We start from the raw sequence: 19916 nt of genomic DNA on the forward strand, positions 1-19916 counted from the left end.
AACAGTGACTACCTCCACTCTATAGTCTGTACTAGCAGTGACTACCTCCACTCTATAGTCTGTTCTAGCAGTGACTACCTCCACTCTATAGTCTGTTCTAGCAGTGACTACCTCCACTCTATAGTCTGTTCTAACAGTGACTACCTCCACTCTATAGTCTGTTCTAGCAGTGACTTCCTCCATTTTTTTGTCTGTTCTAGCAGTGACTACCTCCACTCTATAGTCTGTACTAGCAGTGACTTCCTCCACTCTATAGTCTGTACTAGCAGTGACTTCCTCCACTCTATAGTCTGTTCTAGCAGTGACTACCTCCACTCTATAGTCTGTTCTAGCAGTGACTACCTCCACTCTATAGTCTGTACTAGCAGTGACTACCTCCACTCTATAGTCTGTTCTAGCAGTGACTACCTCCACTCTATAGTCTGATCTAGCAGCGACTACCTCCACTCTATAGTCTGTTCTAGCAGTGACTACCTCCACTCTATATTCTGTATTAGCAGTGACTTCCTCCACTCTATAGTCTGTTCTAGCAGTTACTCCCTCCACTTTTCACCTTTTCCACTGCGGCTGTCTCTCAGCTCCATCCTGTCAATAGACTTCTTCCTCTTTCAAACCTGTACTTCTCCACATTTTGAAATCAATCTCTCTTCCTCCTTCTCTCTGCTGTTCCCACATCTGTGACTATAACTGTGGTTAGGAGTGTGGGAGGAGGGACCCTTACCCTTTCCATTAACACAACCTCTCCCTCACCCCTCCCTCCTCCCTCCCTCATTTCTGTCTTTCTTTCTTACACTCAACACTCCTCCTCTCTCTCCCCTTCCCTCCCTCTGTCTGCAATGTCAAGCACTCCCTCACTTTATCACTCTCCCTCTATCTGGTTCCCATGTCAACAGAGTATCCTCTCTATGTGTCTGATTGGCTCAGGTCAATAGCTTTGTTTGGGCATCTCCATTCAGGATATGTTGGCATGGTTTAAAGGGAAAATAAGTCATGGTTTGGGCTCTGACAAACAAGCCAAGTAGCTAACATACATTCAGACTCAAATGTGTACACGTACACGTACACGCACACACACACACACACACACACACACACACACACACACACACACACACACACACACACACACACACACACGAGCATACACACACACACACGAGCATACACAAAGCTAGTCGGTGCCGCAGGCAGCACAACACATTCAAGTTTGAGCTACACCCGCCTCAGCTCTCAGGTTGTGGGAGGAAATTCCTGCTCCGCCCTGCTATACAGTATGACATCAGAGAGAGTGTATGGTAGTGTATGGGTGTCAGACAGAGGCTGGAGGGCATGGAGAAACTGGCAGGGTGAGAGGGGAACAGCCTGGTCAGGAGAGGAGGGGTTCTATCAATAATAGTGATGTCAGTGCAGGATGAAGAGTAGAGGTCAACAAGACAGTATAGAAATCATATACTAGAAAATCTGCTTTGAAAAAAATATAATGGACTAAAGGAGCCTAACATCACTCCTTAGTCCAAGGACCTGACATGTTCTGTTAAAAGGCGAATTTGCTCTGGAAGCCCAAAACAGCCAAATACTCAGTGTAAACGTGAATTGATTCTTAGTTGCGGTAAGGTTCTAGAAACATAAATTCCTCTACTTTCATATCACATCAAAATAACTGTTCACTGTTTTAACCGGTTTTATCACAGTTGCCGCCAACAGTATTTTTCAGTGACAACATGTTTGTGACGTCCATCTTCCTTTACAAGCAGGTGTTTGGAGACGACAATAGATCGTTATCAGGTAGTCCACTCAGTATTCTGTCTGTAACATGGAAATATGGCCATGTGGGAACCCTAACCCTATTAAGGTGTCTATCGAAACCTTTTGTTTTTTGAAAATGATTTCTCTCTGATATGAAAGATAAGGTCCTTATGCTTTCAAAACCATAGGTGATGCATGTATGAATGTTCAGACCAAGCGTTAGGGCTCTTAAAAAACTCCCTATAACTCCCATTAATTACATTCCCTATTCCCCAATTTGTCAAGAAAACCCCAATGTGGATGTTGATGGCAACCTTGCCATGTTATTGCATTTTGCAATCAATATTGTTATTTTTCTGAGAGTTCTGGAAGTGGAAAGTGGGACAGGCTTACGAGGGCACTTTAGAAAATAAGCCTGAGGAATTGATGTTTTGTCATCGTCAGATTATGTTATTTATCGAGATGACACATTACTGGTCTGGGCTAGGGCCTAAGAGGGAGTAAGCGCTTTAGTTTTTATACATATATAAAATATATAAAATATATTGATTGTGTGTTAAGCCCTGTGGCACTCATGATAAACTATTTCTGTGATACTGGTGGATGGGGCACCGGGGCAGGCAGAGTGATGGTGGCTTCTATCAGTGAAGGTATACTGCCATCTAGTGATATAGATGTAAATGAACGTGAAAATGAGTCCAGGGAAGGCCATAAGCTTAGATAAACAACAAATCTTTGTATCATTCAAATGATGGCGTCTCTGGGAGCACAGGAAGCGCCATTGAGGCCATCTCCGTTAATAAGTACATTTTCTTCTTCTACTACTTCCAAGAGTTGGTCATCAAACTGAAAGGGTACATACTGCCACATGGAGTGTGTTGTCTGAAAAGGTATGGAGGTTGGTGATTTACCGCTACCTGGAGTTATGGAATGTTTGCTCAAGTATATAATTCACTGGGTGATCCCTCCTGATGACCTAGATCAGGCCTGGTCAAAGGCTGGCCCCGGGGCCCTATGCGGCATGCGGCCTGCGACCGGATTCAATACGGCCCACGGAATCATGCTGGTATCACATAAAACATTTGCGATAGTAAAGTTTTGAAAAACGTATTTCAAATCAAATCAAATCAAATGTATTTATATAGCCCTTCGTACATCAGCTGATATCTCAAAGTGCTGTACAGAAACCCAGCCTAAAACCCCAAACAGCAAGCAATGCAGGTGTAGAAGCACGGTGGCTAGGAAAAACTCCCTAGAAAGGCCAAAACCTAGGAAGAAACCTAGAGAGGAACCAGGCTATGTGGGGTGGCCAGTCCTCTTCTGGCTGTGCCGGGTGGAGATTATAACAGAACATGGCCAAGATGTTCAAATGTTCATAAATGACCAGCATGGTCGAATAATAATAAGGCAGAACAGTTGAAACTGGAGCAGCAGCACGGCCAGGTGGACTGGGGACAGCAAGGAGTCATCATGTCAGGTAGTCCTTAGGCATGGTCCTAGGGCTCAGGTCCTCCGAGAGAGAGAAAGAGAGAATTAGAGAGAGCACACTTAAATTCACACAGGACACCGAATAGGACAGGAGAAGTACTCCAGATATAACAAACTGACCCTAGCCCCCCAACACATAAACTACTGCAGCATAAATACTGGAGGCTGAGACAAGAGGGGTCAAGAGACACTGTGGCCCCATCCGAGGACACCCACGGACAGGGCCAAACAGGAAGGATATAACCCCACCCACTTTGCCAAAGCACAGCCCCCTAGAGGGATATCTTCAACCACCAACCTACCATCCTGAGACAAGGCTGAGTATAGCCCACAAAGATCTCTGCCACGGCACAACCCAAGGGGGGGGCGCCAACCCAGACAGGATGACCACATCAGTGAATCAACCCACTCAGGTGACGCACCCCCTCCAGAGACGGCATGAGAGAGCCCCAGTAAGTAAGCCAGTTACTCAGCCCCTGTAATAGGGTTAGAGGCAGAGAATCCCAGTGGAAAGAGGGGAACCGGCCAGGCAGAGACAGCAAGGGCGGTGCATTGCTCCAGAGCCTTTCCGTTCACCTTCCCACTCCTGGGCCAGACTACACTCAATCATATGACCCACTGAAGAGATGAGTCTTCAGTAAGGACTTAAAGGTTGAGACCGAGTTTGCCTCTCTGACATGGGTAGGCAGACCGTTCCATAAAAATAGAGCTCTATAGGAGAAATCCCTGCCTACAGCTCCAGCTGTATTTGTTATTCAAATTAAAAGCCCAATGAATCCTCACCTTTGTGTAATGATTTAACTCCCACCGCTTGTGGGACATTTTTTTTGAAGACACGTGTAAATAACAACTGCACGAGGACTGACAGGCTGACACACACGTCACAGTTACAAATAGTAGCTAGCTAGAAATTGCGCAAAAATGTGTTTTTCAAAGATTTCAAAGAAGAAGACAATTAATGTAGGGTGTTCAAGCAAGAGTGGACATCGAAATATTTCTTTAGTGAGGTATCAGGGAAAGCTGTGTATGTAACCGGTGTGAAGTGGCTAGCTAGTTAACGGGGAGCGATCGGTAACGATTCTTCGAGGGAGAATGTTGTTGATGTGTGCAGAGAGTCCCTGGTTCGAGCCCAGGTAGGTGCGAAGAGAGGGACGGAAGCAATGTTGACCTGGACCACTGGCTGCTGTGGAAAAGGAGGAGGTCAAACGGGGGTGAGTGTTACCGGTGTGAAATGGCTAGCTAGTTAGCGTGGTGCTCACTAATAGCGTTTCAATCGGTGATGTCACTCGCTCTGAGACCTAGAAGTTGTTGTTCCCCTTGCTCTGCTTTTGTGGAGCGATAGCTAACGAACGATTCAAGGGTGACTGTTGTTGATGTGTGCAGAGGGTCGCTGGGACGGGAGCTATACGGTTACATGTGCTTAGTGTACAAAGAGCGCATCGCTGTTTTAAAAGACTACAATTTGTCCCGACACTTCCAGACAAAGCACGCAGAGAAAGATAGGAATATGTCTTCTGAGCAGAGGACAAGTTCATCAAAAGAGTTTCTCAGTTGCAAAAGCAGCAAGGATTTTTTACAAAAGTGCATTCAGCAAATTACGGAATTGCGAGAACTAGCTATCCCACAAAATTGCTAAACATAGCAAGCCATTCGCTGAGGGCGAATTCATTAAAGAATGTTTAATTGACTCTGCAGCAATACTTTGCCCCGACAAGAAAGAGCTGTTTGAAAAAGTTTCCCTGTCAAGACGATCAGTAACACGGCGTGTTGAGGACATCGCAGAGAATATGGAACAACAGTTGGAAGACGAGGTAAAATATTTCACCTATTTCTCCTTGGCCCTGGATGAGAGCAGTGATGCACGTGATACAGCACAGTTGTTGATATTCTTACGAGGTATAACCCCAGACTTTGAAATGACAGAGAAGCTTCAGTGCAGTCAATGAAGAGCACAACCACAGGGAAATATTTATTGGAGGTTAATAAGTGTGGCAAAACTGGGATTAAGTTATCCAATGTGACCACTGATGGTTGCCCAAACTTGACAGGAAAAAACGTTGGTCTTTTGAAAATGATACAAGATCAAGTAGCTGAGCTGAACTCAGATCAGAAAAGTATTTTCCTGCATTGCAATATTCATTAGGAGGTGTTCTGAAAATGAGCCATGTTGTGGATACAGTCACTAAAGTGGTAAACTTCATAAGAGCAAAATCTTTAAACCACAGGCAGTTTGTCTCACTGTTGGAAGAGACAGTCAGGTCATGCAGATCTCCCCTACCTCACAAATGTGAGATGGCTGAGTTTGGGGAAGGTGCTTAAAAGGGTGTGGGACCTGAAATCGGAGATTGTTGAGTTTTTGCAAATGAATGTAAAATATGTGGATTTCCCTCAACTACAAGATATAGAATGGTTAGCTGATTTTTGCCTTCACATCATGGCCCTCATAAATGAACTGAATTCCAAACTATAAGGGAAGGGCCTTTTTGCACATCAGATGTACAGCCTTGTCATAACCTTCAAGGGAAAATTACTCCTCCTGGCCCCCCAAGTAGAAGCCAACAATCTCACCCACCTTCCGACACTACTAGTGTGTTCCCTATCAGATGACCAGCGGGAGAAGTATACATCCCTGCTGCGTGCTTCAAACGGTGAGTTTTCTCGTCGTTTTGAGGATTTCAAGGTGTTGTAAAATGACATGCTGTTGATTTCCTCTCCTTTCACCTTCAATGTGGATAATGCTCCCACCGGCCTGCAACTTGAGCTTATCAATCTTCAGTCTGATGCAGTGATTGGAGAACTATTCAAAACAATGTCACTGACGAGATTCTATGTTCTATGAGATTCACAGATGTTTGTACTGTTTGGGTCAATCTATGTATGTGAACAGACATTTTCAGTGATGAAATATGTGACTGACAAGCTCAAATCGGTCTTATGTAGCAAAATTTGAAATCGTTTTATTTTTATTGGATAAAAGTAGAGACTCAGAGCTACAAAATGGTATATCATACACTACAGTTGAGGAACAATGGGAATGTAATTCTGCTTTGAAAGTTGATACACTTGTAAACTCACTTTTGAGAAAAGGGCATTTGAAAGTTTTGGTACCTACTGGAGAACTCTGCATTGTCTACACCCATTCAGCATTGTTCACACCCTCTTAAGCCAGCCCCACCCATCTCTTTAAGGATTCACATGTGAGGTCATGTACTAAACAGTGAGTCTTGTAGGAAAAGTAGTAGCCTACAATAAGGAACAATTCCAGGTAAACAGTGTGCAGATAAAAATGTTGTAAATATTAGACACTTACCCAGACACACTTGTCTAAATTGATGGTCATGTGAAATAAATATTATAACCCCCAGCCACATCCAGTGGTGGAAAAAGTACCACATTGTCAGAGTAAAAGTGTAATTCATTTCAAATTCCTTATTAAACCAGATGGCACAATTATTTATTTATTGAAAATAGCCAGGGGCACACTCCAACAAATTTACAAACAAAGCATTTGTGTTCAGTGAGTCCGCCAGATCAGAGGCAGTATGGATGACCAGGGATGTTCTCTTGATAAGTGTGTGAACTGGACAATTCTGCTGTACTTTTGGGTGTCAAGGAAAATGTATTGAGTAAAAAGTACATTATATTTCTTTTTACGAATGTAGTGAAGTAAAAGCAGCCCAAAATATAAAATAGTAAAGTAATGTACAGATACCACAAACTACTTAAGTAGTACTTGGAAGTATTTTTACACCACTGCCCAGATGCCTTCACACCAGTACATTAGCATACTTTAAATGCTGTTACATATGCACTTATCACAATGTTCCATAAATAGGTTTCAACTCAAAGCCATGTAACCTGAGTGAGGTGCACATGTACAGTACATAAATATATGGCGCATGCATCTTTTTATGTGGTGGACACTTGATACAGTCACATGATATTGTTGTGGTATGTTACAAAAATCATGTTACATCAATATTCATTATATATCAATATTTTGCTAAGTGGATGGTCTCTATAGTAGGTGTAAACGGTACAGCCAAATGGTTACTTGCATAGTAGTAATATCAGAAATAGTGTCAATATAAATGACATGTACAGTATGAACAAGAATAATATCAATAACGAAATCAGTTATAGATGAGGTAGTTATATATACAGTGCCTTGCGAAAGTATTCGGCCCCCTTGAACTTTGCGACCTTTTGCCACATTTCAGGCTTCAAACATAAAGATATAAAACTGTATTTTTTTTTGAAGAATCAACAACAAGTGGGACACAATCATGAAGTGGAACGACATTTATTGGATATTTCAAACTTTTTTAACAAATCAAAAACTGAAAAATTGGGCGTGCAAAATTATTCAGCCCCTTTACTTTCAGTGCAGCAAACTCTCTCCAGAAGTTCAGTGAGGATCTCTGAATGATCCAATGTTGACCTAAATGACTAATGATGATAAATACAATCCACCTGTGTGTAATCAAGTCTCCGTATAAATGCACCTGCACTGTGATAGTCTCAGAGGTCCGTTAAAAGCGCAGAGAGCATCATGAAGAACAAGGAACACACCAGGCAGGTCCGAGATACTGTTGTGAAGAAGTTTAAAGCCGGATTTGGATACAAAAAGATTTCCCAAGCTTTAAACATCCCAAGGAGCACTGTGCAAGCGATAATATTGAAATGGAAGGAGTATCAGACCACTGCAAATCTACCAAGACCTGGCCGTCCCTCTAAACTTTCAGCTCATACAAGGAGAAGACTGATCAGAGATGCAGCCAAGAGGCCCATGATCACTCTGGATGAACTGCAGAGATCTACAGCTGAGGTGGGAGATTCTGTCCATAGGACAACAATCAGTCGTATATTGCACAAATCTGGCCTTTATGGAAGAGTGGCAAGAAGAAAGTCATTTCTTAAAGATATCCATAAAAAGTGTTGTTTAAAGTTTGCCACAAGCCACCTGGGAGACACACCAAACATGTGGAAGAAGGTGCTCTGGTCAGATGAAACCAAAATTGAACTTTTTGTCAACAATGCAAAACGTTATGTTTGGCGTAAAAGCAACACAGCTGAACACACCATCCCCACTGTCAAACATGGTGGTGGCAGCATCATGGTTTGGGCCTGCTTTTCTTCAGCAGGGACAGGGAAGATGGTTAAAATTGATGGGAAGATGGATGGAGCCAAATACAGGACCATTCTGGAAGAAAACCTGATGGAGTCTGCAAAAGACCTGAGACTGGGACGGAGATTTGTCTTCCAACAAGACAATGATCCAAAACATAAAGCAAAATCTACAATGGAATGGTTCAAAAATAAACATATCCAGGTGTTAGAATGGCCAAGTCAAAGTCCAGACCTGAATCCAATCGAGAATCTGTGGAAAGAACTGAAAACTGCTGTTTACAAATGCTCTCCATCCAACCTCACTGAGCTCGAGCTGTTTTGCAAGGAGGAATGGGAAAAAATTTCTGTCTCTCGATGTGCAAAACTGATAGAGACATACCCCAAGCGACTTACAGCTGTAATCGCAGCAAAAGGTGGCGCTACAAAGTATTAACTTAAGGGGGCTGAATAATTTTGCACGCCCAATTTTTCAGTTTTTTATTTGTTAAAAAAGTTTGAAATATCCAATAAATGTTGTTCCACTTCATGATTGTGTCCCACTTGTTGTTGATTCTTCACAAAAAAATACAGTTTTATATCTTTATGTTTGAAGCCTGAAATGTGGCAAAAGGTCGCAAAGTTCAAGGGGGCCGAATACTTTCGCAAGGCACTATATATATATATATATATATAAATAAATAATCAGCGGGTAAAGTGGCTGAGCAGCAGGATAAAAAAAAAAATGTAGCAGCATCGTATGGTGTGTGTGTGTTAGGAGAGAGTCATGTGAATAGAGGCACTGCAGATAGTGCTGATGACTGGTCCGTCCAAACCACGCATGAACAAGGGAATCTATATTCGGTGAGCCTGTTTCTGTCCTGCACTTGACTTTGGTGCAGGGCATGTGATGTCCATAGCCTCTTCGTCGCAAAACTCCCTGATCTTGTCACAAAGATAGTTTGTCTAGCTGTGTCCAGTCCAGGTGGTGCTTTTACAGGCAGACCATCTATGGGAGGAAGAATGCGCAGCAGCTGAAACCTGGTCCCGACAGTCTGAACGCTCCTTGGGGCTTTTGTTGTTGTTTCTGTTTAGTTTGCACAGATTGTTTGGCCGGTTGTGTTCCACTGATTTCAAAACGTGTTATTTTCAGAGTGAGAGAGTCAGCATTGCATGGCACTACTATCGTCCAGATAGTAGTCCATCACAACTTTTTCTCACTGACCTTTGTCGATAGTGTCACGTCAGTATGAATGAGTCGGGAGACAGACGCAGGAATGTGTAATCTTTTTTTTTATTGCACCCAAATTACAACGTGCGGTGTAAAGGCATGGGGACGAAGACCAAACTAACACGTAACAAAAACAGGGTAGAAACCCAAAACAAAAGAGCAAGGAGTACCTCGAATAAATAACACACGTGCACAATGATTAACACACGGGATGAGACCTGTAATCATCTGCGCAATCCATAATGGCACAAAAGCCAAAACACACAGCACAGGTACTCATATGCACCAACGGACATTGTAACAACAGCCCAATGGAAACCAAAGGGCACACTTATACAAGTACTAATCAGTGGGAATAGGGGACAGGTGTGCGTAATGAAAGTTCCGGAGGGATCTGTGACAGATCCTGAGAAATTCAGGGCAGAAATGTTATTGAGAGCAGTAGCAACATATACACAGCTCTCCATGGCTAAAGTTATATCTTTAAAAAAAACTGCATTACGAGCAGTTAATTTTAGAGACACAAGATGCAACACTGCAGACCAATCCAAACTCATCTCCTGGCATGTCCAGCCCACTCATTATCTCAGCCAATCATGGCTAGTAGGAAGGTCGCTGGCTTTCTTTGTGGCTAAACCAACTAGGCTCGTAATTTAACAATGTTATTCTTATTTACAAATGACATACAAGTTTGATATTAAGGCATGTGAAAGTCCACATGGTCAAGAAGGCATTTCTGCCAAAAATGCATTTTGATGTTTTATAGTTTTCTGTTCAAAAGGCTCTCCTGTGAAGTCATGACTTGCGACATATGCCTACTTTCCTGAATTGGGTCACAAATAACGAACCGCCCTTGCTGTCTCTGCCTGGCCGGTTCCCCTCTTTCCACTGGGATTCTCTGCCTCTAACCCTATTACAGGGGCTGAGTCACTGGCTTGCTGGGGCTCTCTCATGCCGTCCCTGGAAGGGGTGCGTCACCTGAGTGGGTTGATTCACTGATGTGGTCATCCTGTCTGGGTTGGTGCTCCCCCTTGGGTTGTGCCATGGCGGAGATCTTTGTGGGCTATACTCAGCCTTGTCTCAGGATGGTAAGTTGGTGGTTGAAGATATCCCTCTAGTGGTGTGGGGGCTGTGCTTTGGCAAAGTGGGTGGGGTTATATCCTTCCTGTTTGGCCCTGTCCATGGGTGTCCTCGGATGGGGCCACAGTGTCTCTTGACCCCTCCTGTCTCAGCCTCCAGTATTTATGCTGCAGTAGTTTGTGTCGGGGGGCTAGGGTCAGTTTGTTATGTCTGGAGTACTTCTCCTGTCCTAATCGGTGTCCTGTGTGAATCTAAGTGTGCGTTCTCTAATTCTCTCCTTCTCTGTTTCTTTCTCTCTCTCGGAGGACCTGAACCCTAGGACCATGCCCCAGGACTACCTGACATGATGACTCCTTGCTGTCCCCAGTCCACCTGGCCGTGCTGCTGCTCCAGTTTCAACTTCCACCTGACCGTGCTGCTGCTCCAGTTTCAACTGTTCTGCCTTATTATTATTCGACCATGCTGGTCATTTATGAACATTTGAACATATTGGCCATGTTCTGTTATAATCTCCACCCGGCACAGCCAGAAGAAGACTGGCCACCCCACATAGCCTGGTTCCTCTCTAGGTTTCTTCCTAGGTTTTGGCCTTTCTAGGGAGTTTTTCCTAGCCACCGTGCTACTACACCTGCATTGCTTGCTGTTTGGGGTTTTAGGCTGGGTTTCTGTACAGCACTTTGAGATATCAGCTGATGTACGAAGGGCTATATAAATAAATTTGATTTGATAACAAGTCAAGGAACAGATCATCTCTTACTGACTCTCAGCAATCTTGCGCATAGCAACGTCAGAAACTATACCTGACTTCACTGCTCTAGTCAATGCCCATCAGAGACTTCACTCCTCACACTGATTGAGTAGTTTAAATGTAATGTTGAGCTCTCTCTCGTTCTTGTGTTTTTGTGCATACCCATTAACAAGAGTTCTATCTGTGGTGCTGAATGCACAGTGCACTTTTCCCTCCGTGTAGTTCATTGCATGTTTAATAATGAAAATACTTATCTGAAAGTTGAGAACCCAGAAATATCAATATTCAAAATCAATGTTGATTTCTATGTACAGTGCCTATATAAAGTCTACAGCCACTTGAACTTTTTGCCTTTAAATTAAATGTATAAGGGATTACATTTTTTTTATATACAGATCTACACAACCTACACATTTTCAAAGTAAAATAAAGTTGCAGAAAAATCATAATTGTATAAGTCTCCACCCCTCTGTGTTATTACTTGGTAGAAGCACATTTGGCAGCCATTACAGCTGTTAATAATTTTTATTAAGATTCTACCAACTTTGGACAACTCTTAGGGCAACACATTGTTTTTGTCAAATTGCTCACGCTCATTCAATTTGGTTGGGAATCATTGATGGACAGCAATATTCAAACCTTGTTTGATTTTCAAGAATTTTAGTCAGGACTGAGACTAGACCGATACGGTCCTAGGAATATATAAATCCTGCATGATTTTGTGCTGGAATTTGTCCTGCAGGATTCGGTTCTGCAGGATTCATGCTGGGATTTACTTGGTCCTTCAGGAATTGCAATATCCTGCAGGAATATCAAAATTATTCAGGTTTTGGTCCTGCAGGATTCCGGCAGGAATTGTCATGGTCGTACAGGAATTGCCACAGGAATTGTTCTGCAGGATTCATGCTGGGATTTAGTTGGTTTTACAGGAATATCAACATCCTGCAGGTTTTGGTCCTGCAGGATTCCTGAAGGAATTGTTATGTTTGTGCAGGATTTCTGCAGGACTAGTCATCATGGACTTTTTCTGCAGGATTTTGTCAAGCCTACAGGATACCTGCAGGAAACCTGCACAATTCCTTCACAAAAGGTTGAATTCCTGCAGGACTTTTTTGTTATTCGCCCACCCATCCCGACCAAGCACCTTTTGTTTTAGCCTAAGTAACCTTCTATCTTATGTATCCATTTCAAACATAACATATCATACTAATTTGATTGTCCTGGATTTATGTTTCCTATATTACGTCTAGTCTGAGACTTGGGGAATTCAGAACAGTAATAAGTTAGCTCATACGTTTTCACACAATACAGAGACCGTTGTGAGGAAACAAGTTTTATTACTTCTTTGCAGACAGTGTAATGTGCTTTACAGTAAAAATTGCAATTATTCAAAATTATGAACATCATTAATAAAAATAGTCCCAACTGAAAAATGGTTTCCTTCATGTAGTGGAAAAATGTACAATTTACTGATGACATATGTATCAACTGTTATTACCATCTTACAGCAGCAGTGAAATCTAAGTACCATAAAAACTAGCCTTTACTAAGGTGTGGAATATTTTCATTATTGAGTAAACATTGAGTGTAAATTGTTGGGATGACTTAATTCTTAACATTGATATCAGCCTGAAAGAACAGTATGTGGCTGAGCTCTTTTTTCAGCAGTAAACTCAAATGAATTAATTATACAGAAAAAACGACCCTAATTCTATTGGTCTCCAGCACCATTTTAATCAAAATGTAAAAACAATATCGAGACAAATTATAATTGGCAGTTTCAACATTTTATATGAACTAATCCAGCATTCGTGTTTCCAGTTTCAATGTTCCTCTTTTCTATGCAGGAATTTGGGAAAAGCGGAATCTCAACATTTCCAGTTGGAATGCAGGAATGTGCGAATGAAGTGTTTGAGTCCTTAACTTTCATCCTAGAATGTCTTTCTCTTACAAACATTTCAAAAACGTAAAAATGGTAGAAAGGTCAACGTTCAAATGAGTATATTTGCAGGTTAGTATCCGGGTGTGATTGTCAACACCACAAGGCTGTCAGTTTAGAAGTCATTGTTAACTTCATTGACAAATACATCTGATCAAGAAGGCATGAAGAGTGTGTATATAGTGTTTGTGTATAGGAATTTGTTGGTGAAAATGTGTATTTATGCAGTGTGTTTGTGTGCATGACATGTATGATCAGTATCTATGCTTTCTAGGAATGTTTTTTGACTTTAGAGAAATGTCAAAGTTTTAAGACATTAAAATAGTTCAATAGGGCACGACGATCAAAGTGGGAAAAGAGCTATTAACAAATTCCAAAATCAGCTAAATGATTCCCTTCCTCTCCTCCTCTCTCTCCATCCCTCTGTCAGTCAGCCTGTCTGTCGGTAGCAGGCGTCGTGGTAGGACGTGGCGTTGAGGACACCGAACATGTCTTTCCTGACGAAAGACAGGAAGTTACCCAGGGGGCATAGCGGTTGTGTGGCATGGCGGTCATGTGAACGACAGAAGGTGGTATGGAATGTTACGTCCTCTCCGTTGTACAGAACCCTCACAAACATGTTACCACCTTTTGACCTCTCCCCTTTCACCCCAGAAGCCTTATTCTGACTCTGTTGTTGCCCCTTACGTGGTCCCTGCGTTGCGTGCGGACTCTTCCACAATTCAAACACAACCCTTGCTGCAAACCTCGGGAACAATGCCTCCTCCAAGCCCAGGGCGCTTAGTAACGGCGCCACGGTGACGTCGTGAGCCGAGGACAGGGTGAACACCTCCTCTCCAGCGCGGGGTTTTCGGCCCGGAGCGTAGGCCTTGGCGACGCGCTCCAACCTGTTGGCGGTGCGGTTGAGGTAGGGGTGCATGGCGAGCACGGCGTAGCGGCGATACAGTCCCACCCTCCTCCTGTCCACCTCGTCCTCTAACTGCTGCCTCCGGATCACAGCGAACTGGGCCAGAGTCAGACAGCCCCCACTGCCGAGAGCACTCCCTGCTGACACACAGGGGAAGGACAGGCCGTGGCACAGGTGGCACAGCAGAGAGTCTATAGGGTTGGCAGCTCTGAGCTGGCGCGGGGGCAGACCTAGTGTACGGGCCATGTCTGCGTAGGTCCTCTCCAGTTCAGTGTCTGCCGCTCTGAGGCGGTACTGTCTCCTCTGCTCCTCCTCCAGATAGGGGTTCCTGGCAGGACAGTCGCAGGCTGAACCACAGAACAACGTGCTCCACTGGTGGTGGACTGTCAGACGGCTCCAGTCAAAGTCTGGCAGGAACCCATACAGAAGAGCCATCCCGCTCTGGAGGGTGCGGCTCCTGCCCGTAGTCTCCACCCACACTTGCTTGGTCGACCAATCGGGCGGGAGGAGTTTGTGGCGTTTGTAGGCTTGGCGAAGGAGCTGGCCATTGCGTAAATGCTGCACTACACCTAAAGAGGGAAAGACAGAGATTGGTTGCACATTTCAGATATAAAACCAGCCTGTTCAGGTGGTTCTTTACATATCTTTAATGTGATTGATTGGTTGGTTACCTGTCTGAGTGAGCTCGCCCATCTCACAAGCGCTGTGGTTAGGGAGACGGGGCAACGAGCTGAGAGTCCCCTCCCAGCGGCCATGCCCCCCCTGGGCCATGTGACCAATGAAAGATTTTAGCTGGGGGTGGGAGGGCTTCCTGGAAGGGGGAGAGAGATGAAAGGGGGGGGGGGGGTGTTAAGTGACATGATTAATATGTGACATGTGGAAGGAAAGAACCCTTTGTATGGGGTGAAAACTAGAGTTAAAGTAGTATGCAGTCTTGCACTGTTATGTCTCTACCACCAGGGAGCTGTCTAACACAACACTGACTGAGCCTAGTTCGATGTGCGGTAGATAGAGTATGAGGGCTATATAAACACAATCAGCAGGGACATGGCTACAGAGACAAGAGCATCATCTTTACCTCACACAGTGAGGTCAGTGTACAGTCAGGGCAGGGGATGATCAGTCAAAGATCCAAACGATTAGAGATGATAGAGGATTACAGTTTAATACATCAAATCTGGGAGCTGCAGCTCAACCGCACCATAGTTTTACAGATTAAAGATTATTTATGGGGTGGCAGGTTCAACGGTACACACGAGCACGCACACACACACATACATGAGCATGCACACATGCACACAGGGACACTGGTTTCCATAGCAATCCAGTTCTGAGACATCACCCAAAACCACATCACATCCTATCATTAGTCTCAGATTCGACAAGGTTTGTCATGATTGGTTGAAACATTGACCCTAAATCTATGCCTTCCACCACAGAATAGTATTACATCATGAAATCCCGTTTGCCAAGCAGCCCATCTCTTAACATTCAGCAGGCAGCTCCAGTCTCTAACTAACGTTTGCCAGGCAGCTCCAGTCTCTAACTAACGTTTGCCAGGCAGCTCCAGTCTCTAACTAACGTTTGCCAGGCAGCTCCAGTCTCTAACTAACGTTTGCCAGGCAGCTCCAGTCTCTAACTAACGTTTGCCAGGCAGCTCCAGTCTCTAACTAACGTTTGCCAGGCAGCTCCAGTCTCTAACTAACGTTTGCCAGGCAGCTCCAGTCTCTAAATAATGTTTGCCAGGCAGCTCCAGTCTCTAAATAACGTTTGCCAGGCAGCTCCAGTCTCTAACTAACGTTTGCCAGGCAGCTCCAGTCTCTAAATAATTATGCATTATGCTGGTGTTAGATTTAACATTCTTCTATTCTATTGACTTGAGAGAGAGAGAGAGAGGAGAGAGAGAGAGGAGAGGAGAGAGAGAGAGAGAGGAGAGAGAGAGGAGAGAGAGAGAGAGAGAGAGAGGAGAGAGAGAGGAGAGAGAGAGAGAGAGGAGAGAGGAGAGAGAGAGACAGAGAGAGAGAGAGAGAGAGAGAGAGAGAGAGAGAGAGAGAGAGAGAGAGAGAGAGAGAGAGAGAGAGAGAGAGAGAGAGAGAGAGAGAGAGAGAGAGAGAGGCAGGCTAAAGAGGGGGAATAGTTTCCAGCTGGAGAGACCGCAGACAGACAGAGACAGTGGGTCGACTTGGCATGCTCGTGCCAGCTATGGGGAATTACATGCAGACACACACTCGAACAGTCCCCTAGGATCCTGCCTATAACCCATATGCTAGTGCAGAATAGATCCCCATAATTACACACTGGTCAAAATAAAAACAGACCCAGATTGTAAACCTTTATAAATAAGACCTTTATAAATGTAAATCTCTCTCTCCCAAGCACACACACATAATCCACACACACCCCAGAGACAAAACAGCCTGCTCAAACACACGTCTGCTGTATCTATTGAGGGCACTCGGAGTGTGGTGTCAGGAAAACAACCTCTCACTCAACGTCAACAAAACAAAGGAGATGATTGTGGACTTCAGGAAACAGCAGAGGAAGCACCCTCCTATCCACATCGAAGGGACAGTAGTGGAGAAGGTGGAAAGTTTTAAGTTACTCGGAGTACACATCACAGACAAACTGAAATGGTCCACCCACACAGACAGTGTGATAAAGAAGGCGAAACAGTGTCTCTTCAATCTCAGGAGGCTGAAGAAATTTGGCTTGTCACCTAAAACCCTGACAAACTTTTACAGCCTGTAGGGCTGTATCGCCGGCTGGTACAGCAACTGCACCGCCCTCAAAGCGCAAGGCTCTCCAGACAGTGGTGCGGTCTGCACAACGCAATACCGGGGGCAAACTACCTGCCCTCCAGGATACCTACAGCAACCAATGTCACAGGAAGGCCAAAAAGATCATCAAGGACAACAACCACCCGAGCCACTGACTGTTCACCCCGCTATCATCCAGAAGGCGAGGTCAGTACAGGTGCATCAAAGCTGGGACCGAGAGACTGAAAAACAGTTTGTGAAATATAACATACTGTTGAAGGCCATCAGACTGCTAAACAGCAATCAATAACTCAGAGAGGCTGCTGTCACGCCCTGGCCATAGAGAGGCTTTTATTCTCCATTTTGGTTTGGTCAGGGTGTGACTAGGGTGGGCATTCTATGTTCATTTTCTATGTTTTGTTTTCCTTTGGTGTTTGGCCAGGTGTGGTTCTCAATCAGAGGCAGCTGTCTATTGTTGTCTCTGATTGAGAACCATACTTAGGTAGCCTTTTCCTACCTGTGTTTGTGGGTAGTTACTTTCTGTTTAGTGTGTTTTGCACCTGACGGAGCTGTTTGGTTGTTCGTTTGTTGTTTAGTGTTCAGCTGCGCATTGGTCCTCACCTTCTTCCACCAACGGCCGTTACAGAACTACCCACCACCAAAGGACCAAGCAGCATGGTAAGGAGGAGCAGCGCTATCTGGAGAAATGGACATTGGAGGAGATACTGGAAGGCAAGGGACCCTGGGCACAGGCTGGGGAGTATCGCCGTCCACAGGAGGAACTGGAGGCAGCTAAGGCTGAGCGGAAACACTACGAGGAGTTGGCACGGCTGGCAAGGAAGCCCAAGAGGCAGCCCCTCAAAAAATTGGGGTGGCACACGGGGAGTGTGGCAGAGTCAGGATTCAGACCTGAGCCAACTCCCCGTGCTTACCGTAAGGAGCCGAGGATGGAACCAGAGCCAGTCGGGGTGGAATTGGAGGTGAGCGAAGCAGAGACAGTGAAGGAGTTAATGGGGAGATTGGAGGAGAGAGTAATGAGGGAGTTGCTGTGTTGGTGCATGAGGCACGACATCCGCCCGACGGAGCGTGTCCGGGATTTGATGTCACCTGAGTCAGCTCTCCATACTCGCCCTGAGGTGCGTGCTTGCCGTCTGGTGAAGACTGTGCCAGCCCCACGCACCAGGCCTCCTGTGCGCCTCCCTAGCCCTGCACGTCCTGTGCCAGCTCGGCGCTACAGCTCTCCAAGAATCACCTTCATTTCTCAGAACAAGAATAGACTGATGAGTTTCTGAAGAAAGTTATTTGTTTCTGGCTATTTTGAGTCTGTAATCAAACCCACAAATGCTGATGCTCCAGATACTCAACTAGTCTAAAGACCAGTTTTATTGCTTATTTAATAAGAACAACAGTTTTCAGCTGTGATAACATAATTGCAAAAGTTGTTTTTAATGATCAATTAGCCTTTTAAAATCATAAACTTGGATTAGCTAACACAGCGTGAACACAGGAGTGATGGTTGCTGATAATGGGCCTCTGTACGCCTACAGTATGTAGATATTCTATTAAGAATCAGCCGTTTCCAGCTACAATAGTCAGTCATTTACAACATTAACAATGTCTACACTGTATTTCTGATCTATTTTAATGGACAAAAAAATGGCTTTTCTTTAAAAAAACAAGGATATGTGACCCCAAACTTTTGAATGGTAGTTTATATGTACAAATTCGTATTCCTCCCTTTAGATTGGTGTGTATTAGGCAGTTGTTGGGGAATTGTTAGATATTACTGCACTGTCGGAACTAGAAGCACAAGCATTTCGCTACACTCACATTAACATCTGCTAACCATGTGTATGTGACCAATAAAATTTGATTTGATTTATTGCAGCTCCAGCAAAACAAAGATCTTCTCTCAGGAGGTCCACAGTTCAACATCCCCAAGTCTAACTTCATCCCTCACTCTCTGTTTCTCTGTCTCACACTCTTGTTTTCTCTCCATGAATCCTTCCCACTCTCTCCGCTTGGCTGTGTCGCCTTGCATCTATCCATTTCTCTCTCTCTCCTCCCTCTCTCCCTTGCTCCTTTCAGCTCTAACTTGGAGTGGAATGTCGGTGCTAAGAGCCAGATGGCATTGAATACTGGTCAGAGGGAGAGGTGCACTGGGGGAAAGAGGGAGAGAGACAGAAAGGCAGAGAGAGAGAGTGCGAGTACAGACACAAACTCAGAATGCACGAGCGCTCATGTGGGTTTGAGTCACAGGAGGCTGCTGAGGGGAGGATGGCTCATAATAATGGCTGGAACAGAGTAAATGGAATGGCATCAAACACATGGAAACCTTGTTTGATGTATTTGATACCATTCCACTGATTCCACTCCAGTCATTACAACGAGCCCAAATAAGGTGCCACCAACCTCCTGTGATTTGGGTTATGCCTTCTTGTGACATGCCAAACATTAGTGAAGATGTGTAATTATCTTCTAGCCAAAGTTTGGCTTCATAGCAGACATTCACCAGTCCTCTCAGCTCTGTGAAGGCCAGGCCCAGTGGCCACAGATGACTCAGATTACTGACTCTTCCTCTGCAAGACCCATCAGCTCAGAATGAAATGCCCATGTTGAATTTGCAAATGGCCATACACCAAGATATCCCAAAAAGAGGATTGGGGAGGAATTTATCAGCCATCTGTTTAGAATGAAGTCACCGGGGATCACTCTGTTGTGCCAATCAAAGTAGATAGAACCCAAGTGCCCTCATACACACAAACAATCTCTCTCACACACACTCTTTTCACACACACTTTTGACTGAGGGAAGCCAGGTCTGAAAGAGCCCTTCCTGCCCTGATCTTTGCTTTTGAGAATGTGCAGCAAGAGCCACAGCAATGACTTCCCTTTCTATAAATAATATGTGATCAG

The 19916-nt window shown here is 44.4% G+C and overlaps 1 protein-coding gene across 2 annotated transcripts in view; it reads right to left on the reverse strand.

The window, feature by feature from the left end:
• Nucleotides 1-12719: 12719 nt before the first annotated feature.
• Nucleotides 12720-19916, reverse strand: part of LOC110507937 (2-phosphoxylose phosphatase 1) — a 30593-nt gene continuing 23396 nt past the window's right edge. For both annotated transcript variants that reach the window (XM_036964989.2, XM_036964990.2), the window contains 2 exons: nt 14917-15056; nt 12720-14814 (listed from right to left, as the gene is read on the reverse strand). In XM_036964989.2, coding sequence (XP_036820884.1) covers nt 13769-14814; nt 14917-15056 — 1186 coding nt within the window. In that variant the 3' untranslated portion in view covers nt 12720-13768. The remainder of the gene's footprint in view (nt 14815-14916; nt 15057-19916) is intronic.

This window comes from Oncorhynchus mykiss, chromosome 27, assembly GCF_057628025.1.
Source record: "Oncorhynchus mykiss isolate SJ-2025 chromosome 27, ASM5762802v1, whole genome shotgun sequence".
In the NCBI taxonomy this organism is placed as follows: domain Eukaryota; kingdom Metazoa; phylum Chordata; class Actinopteri; order Salmoniformes; family Salmonidae; genus Oncorhynchus; species Oncorhynchus mykiss.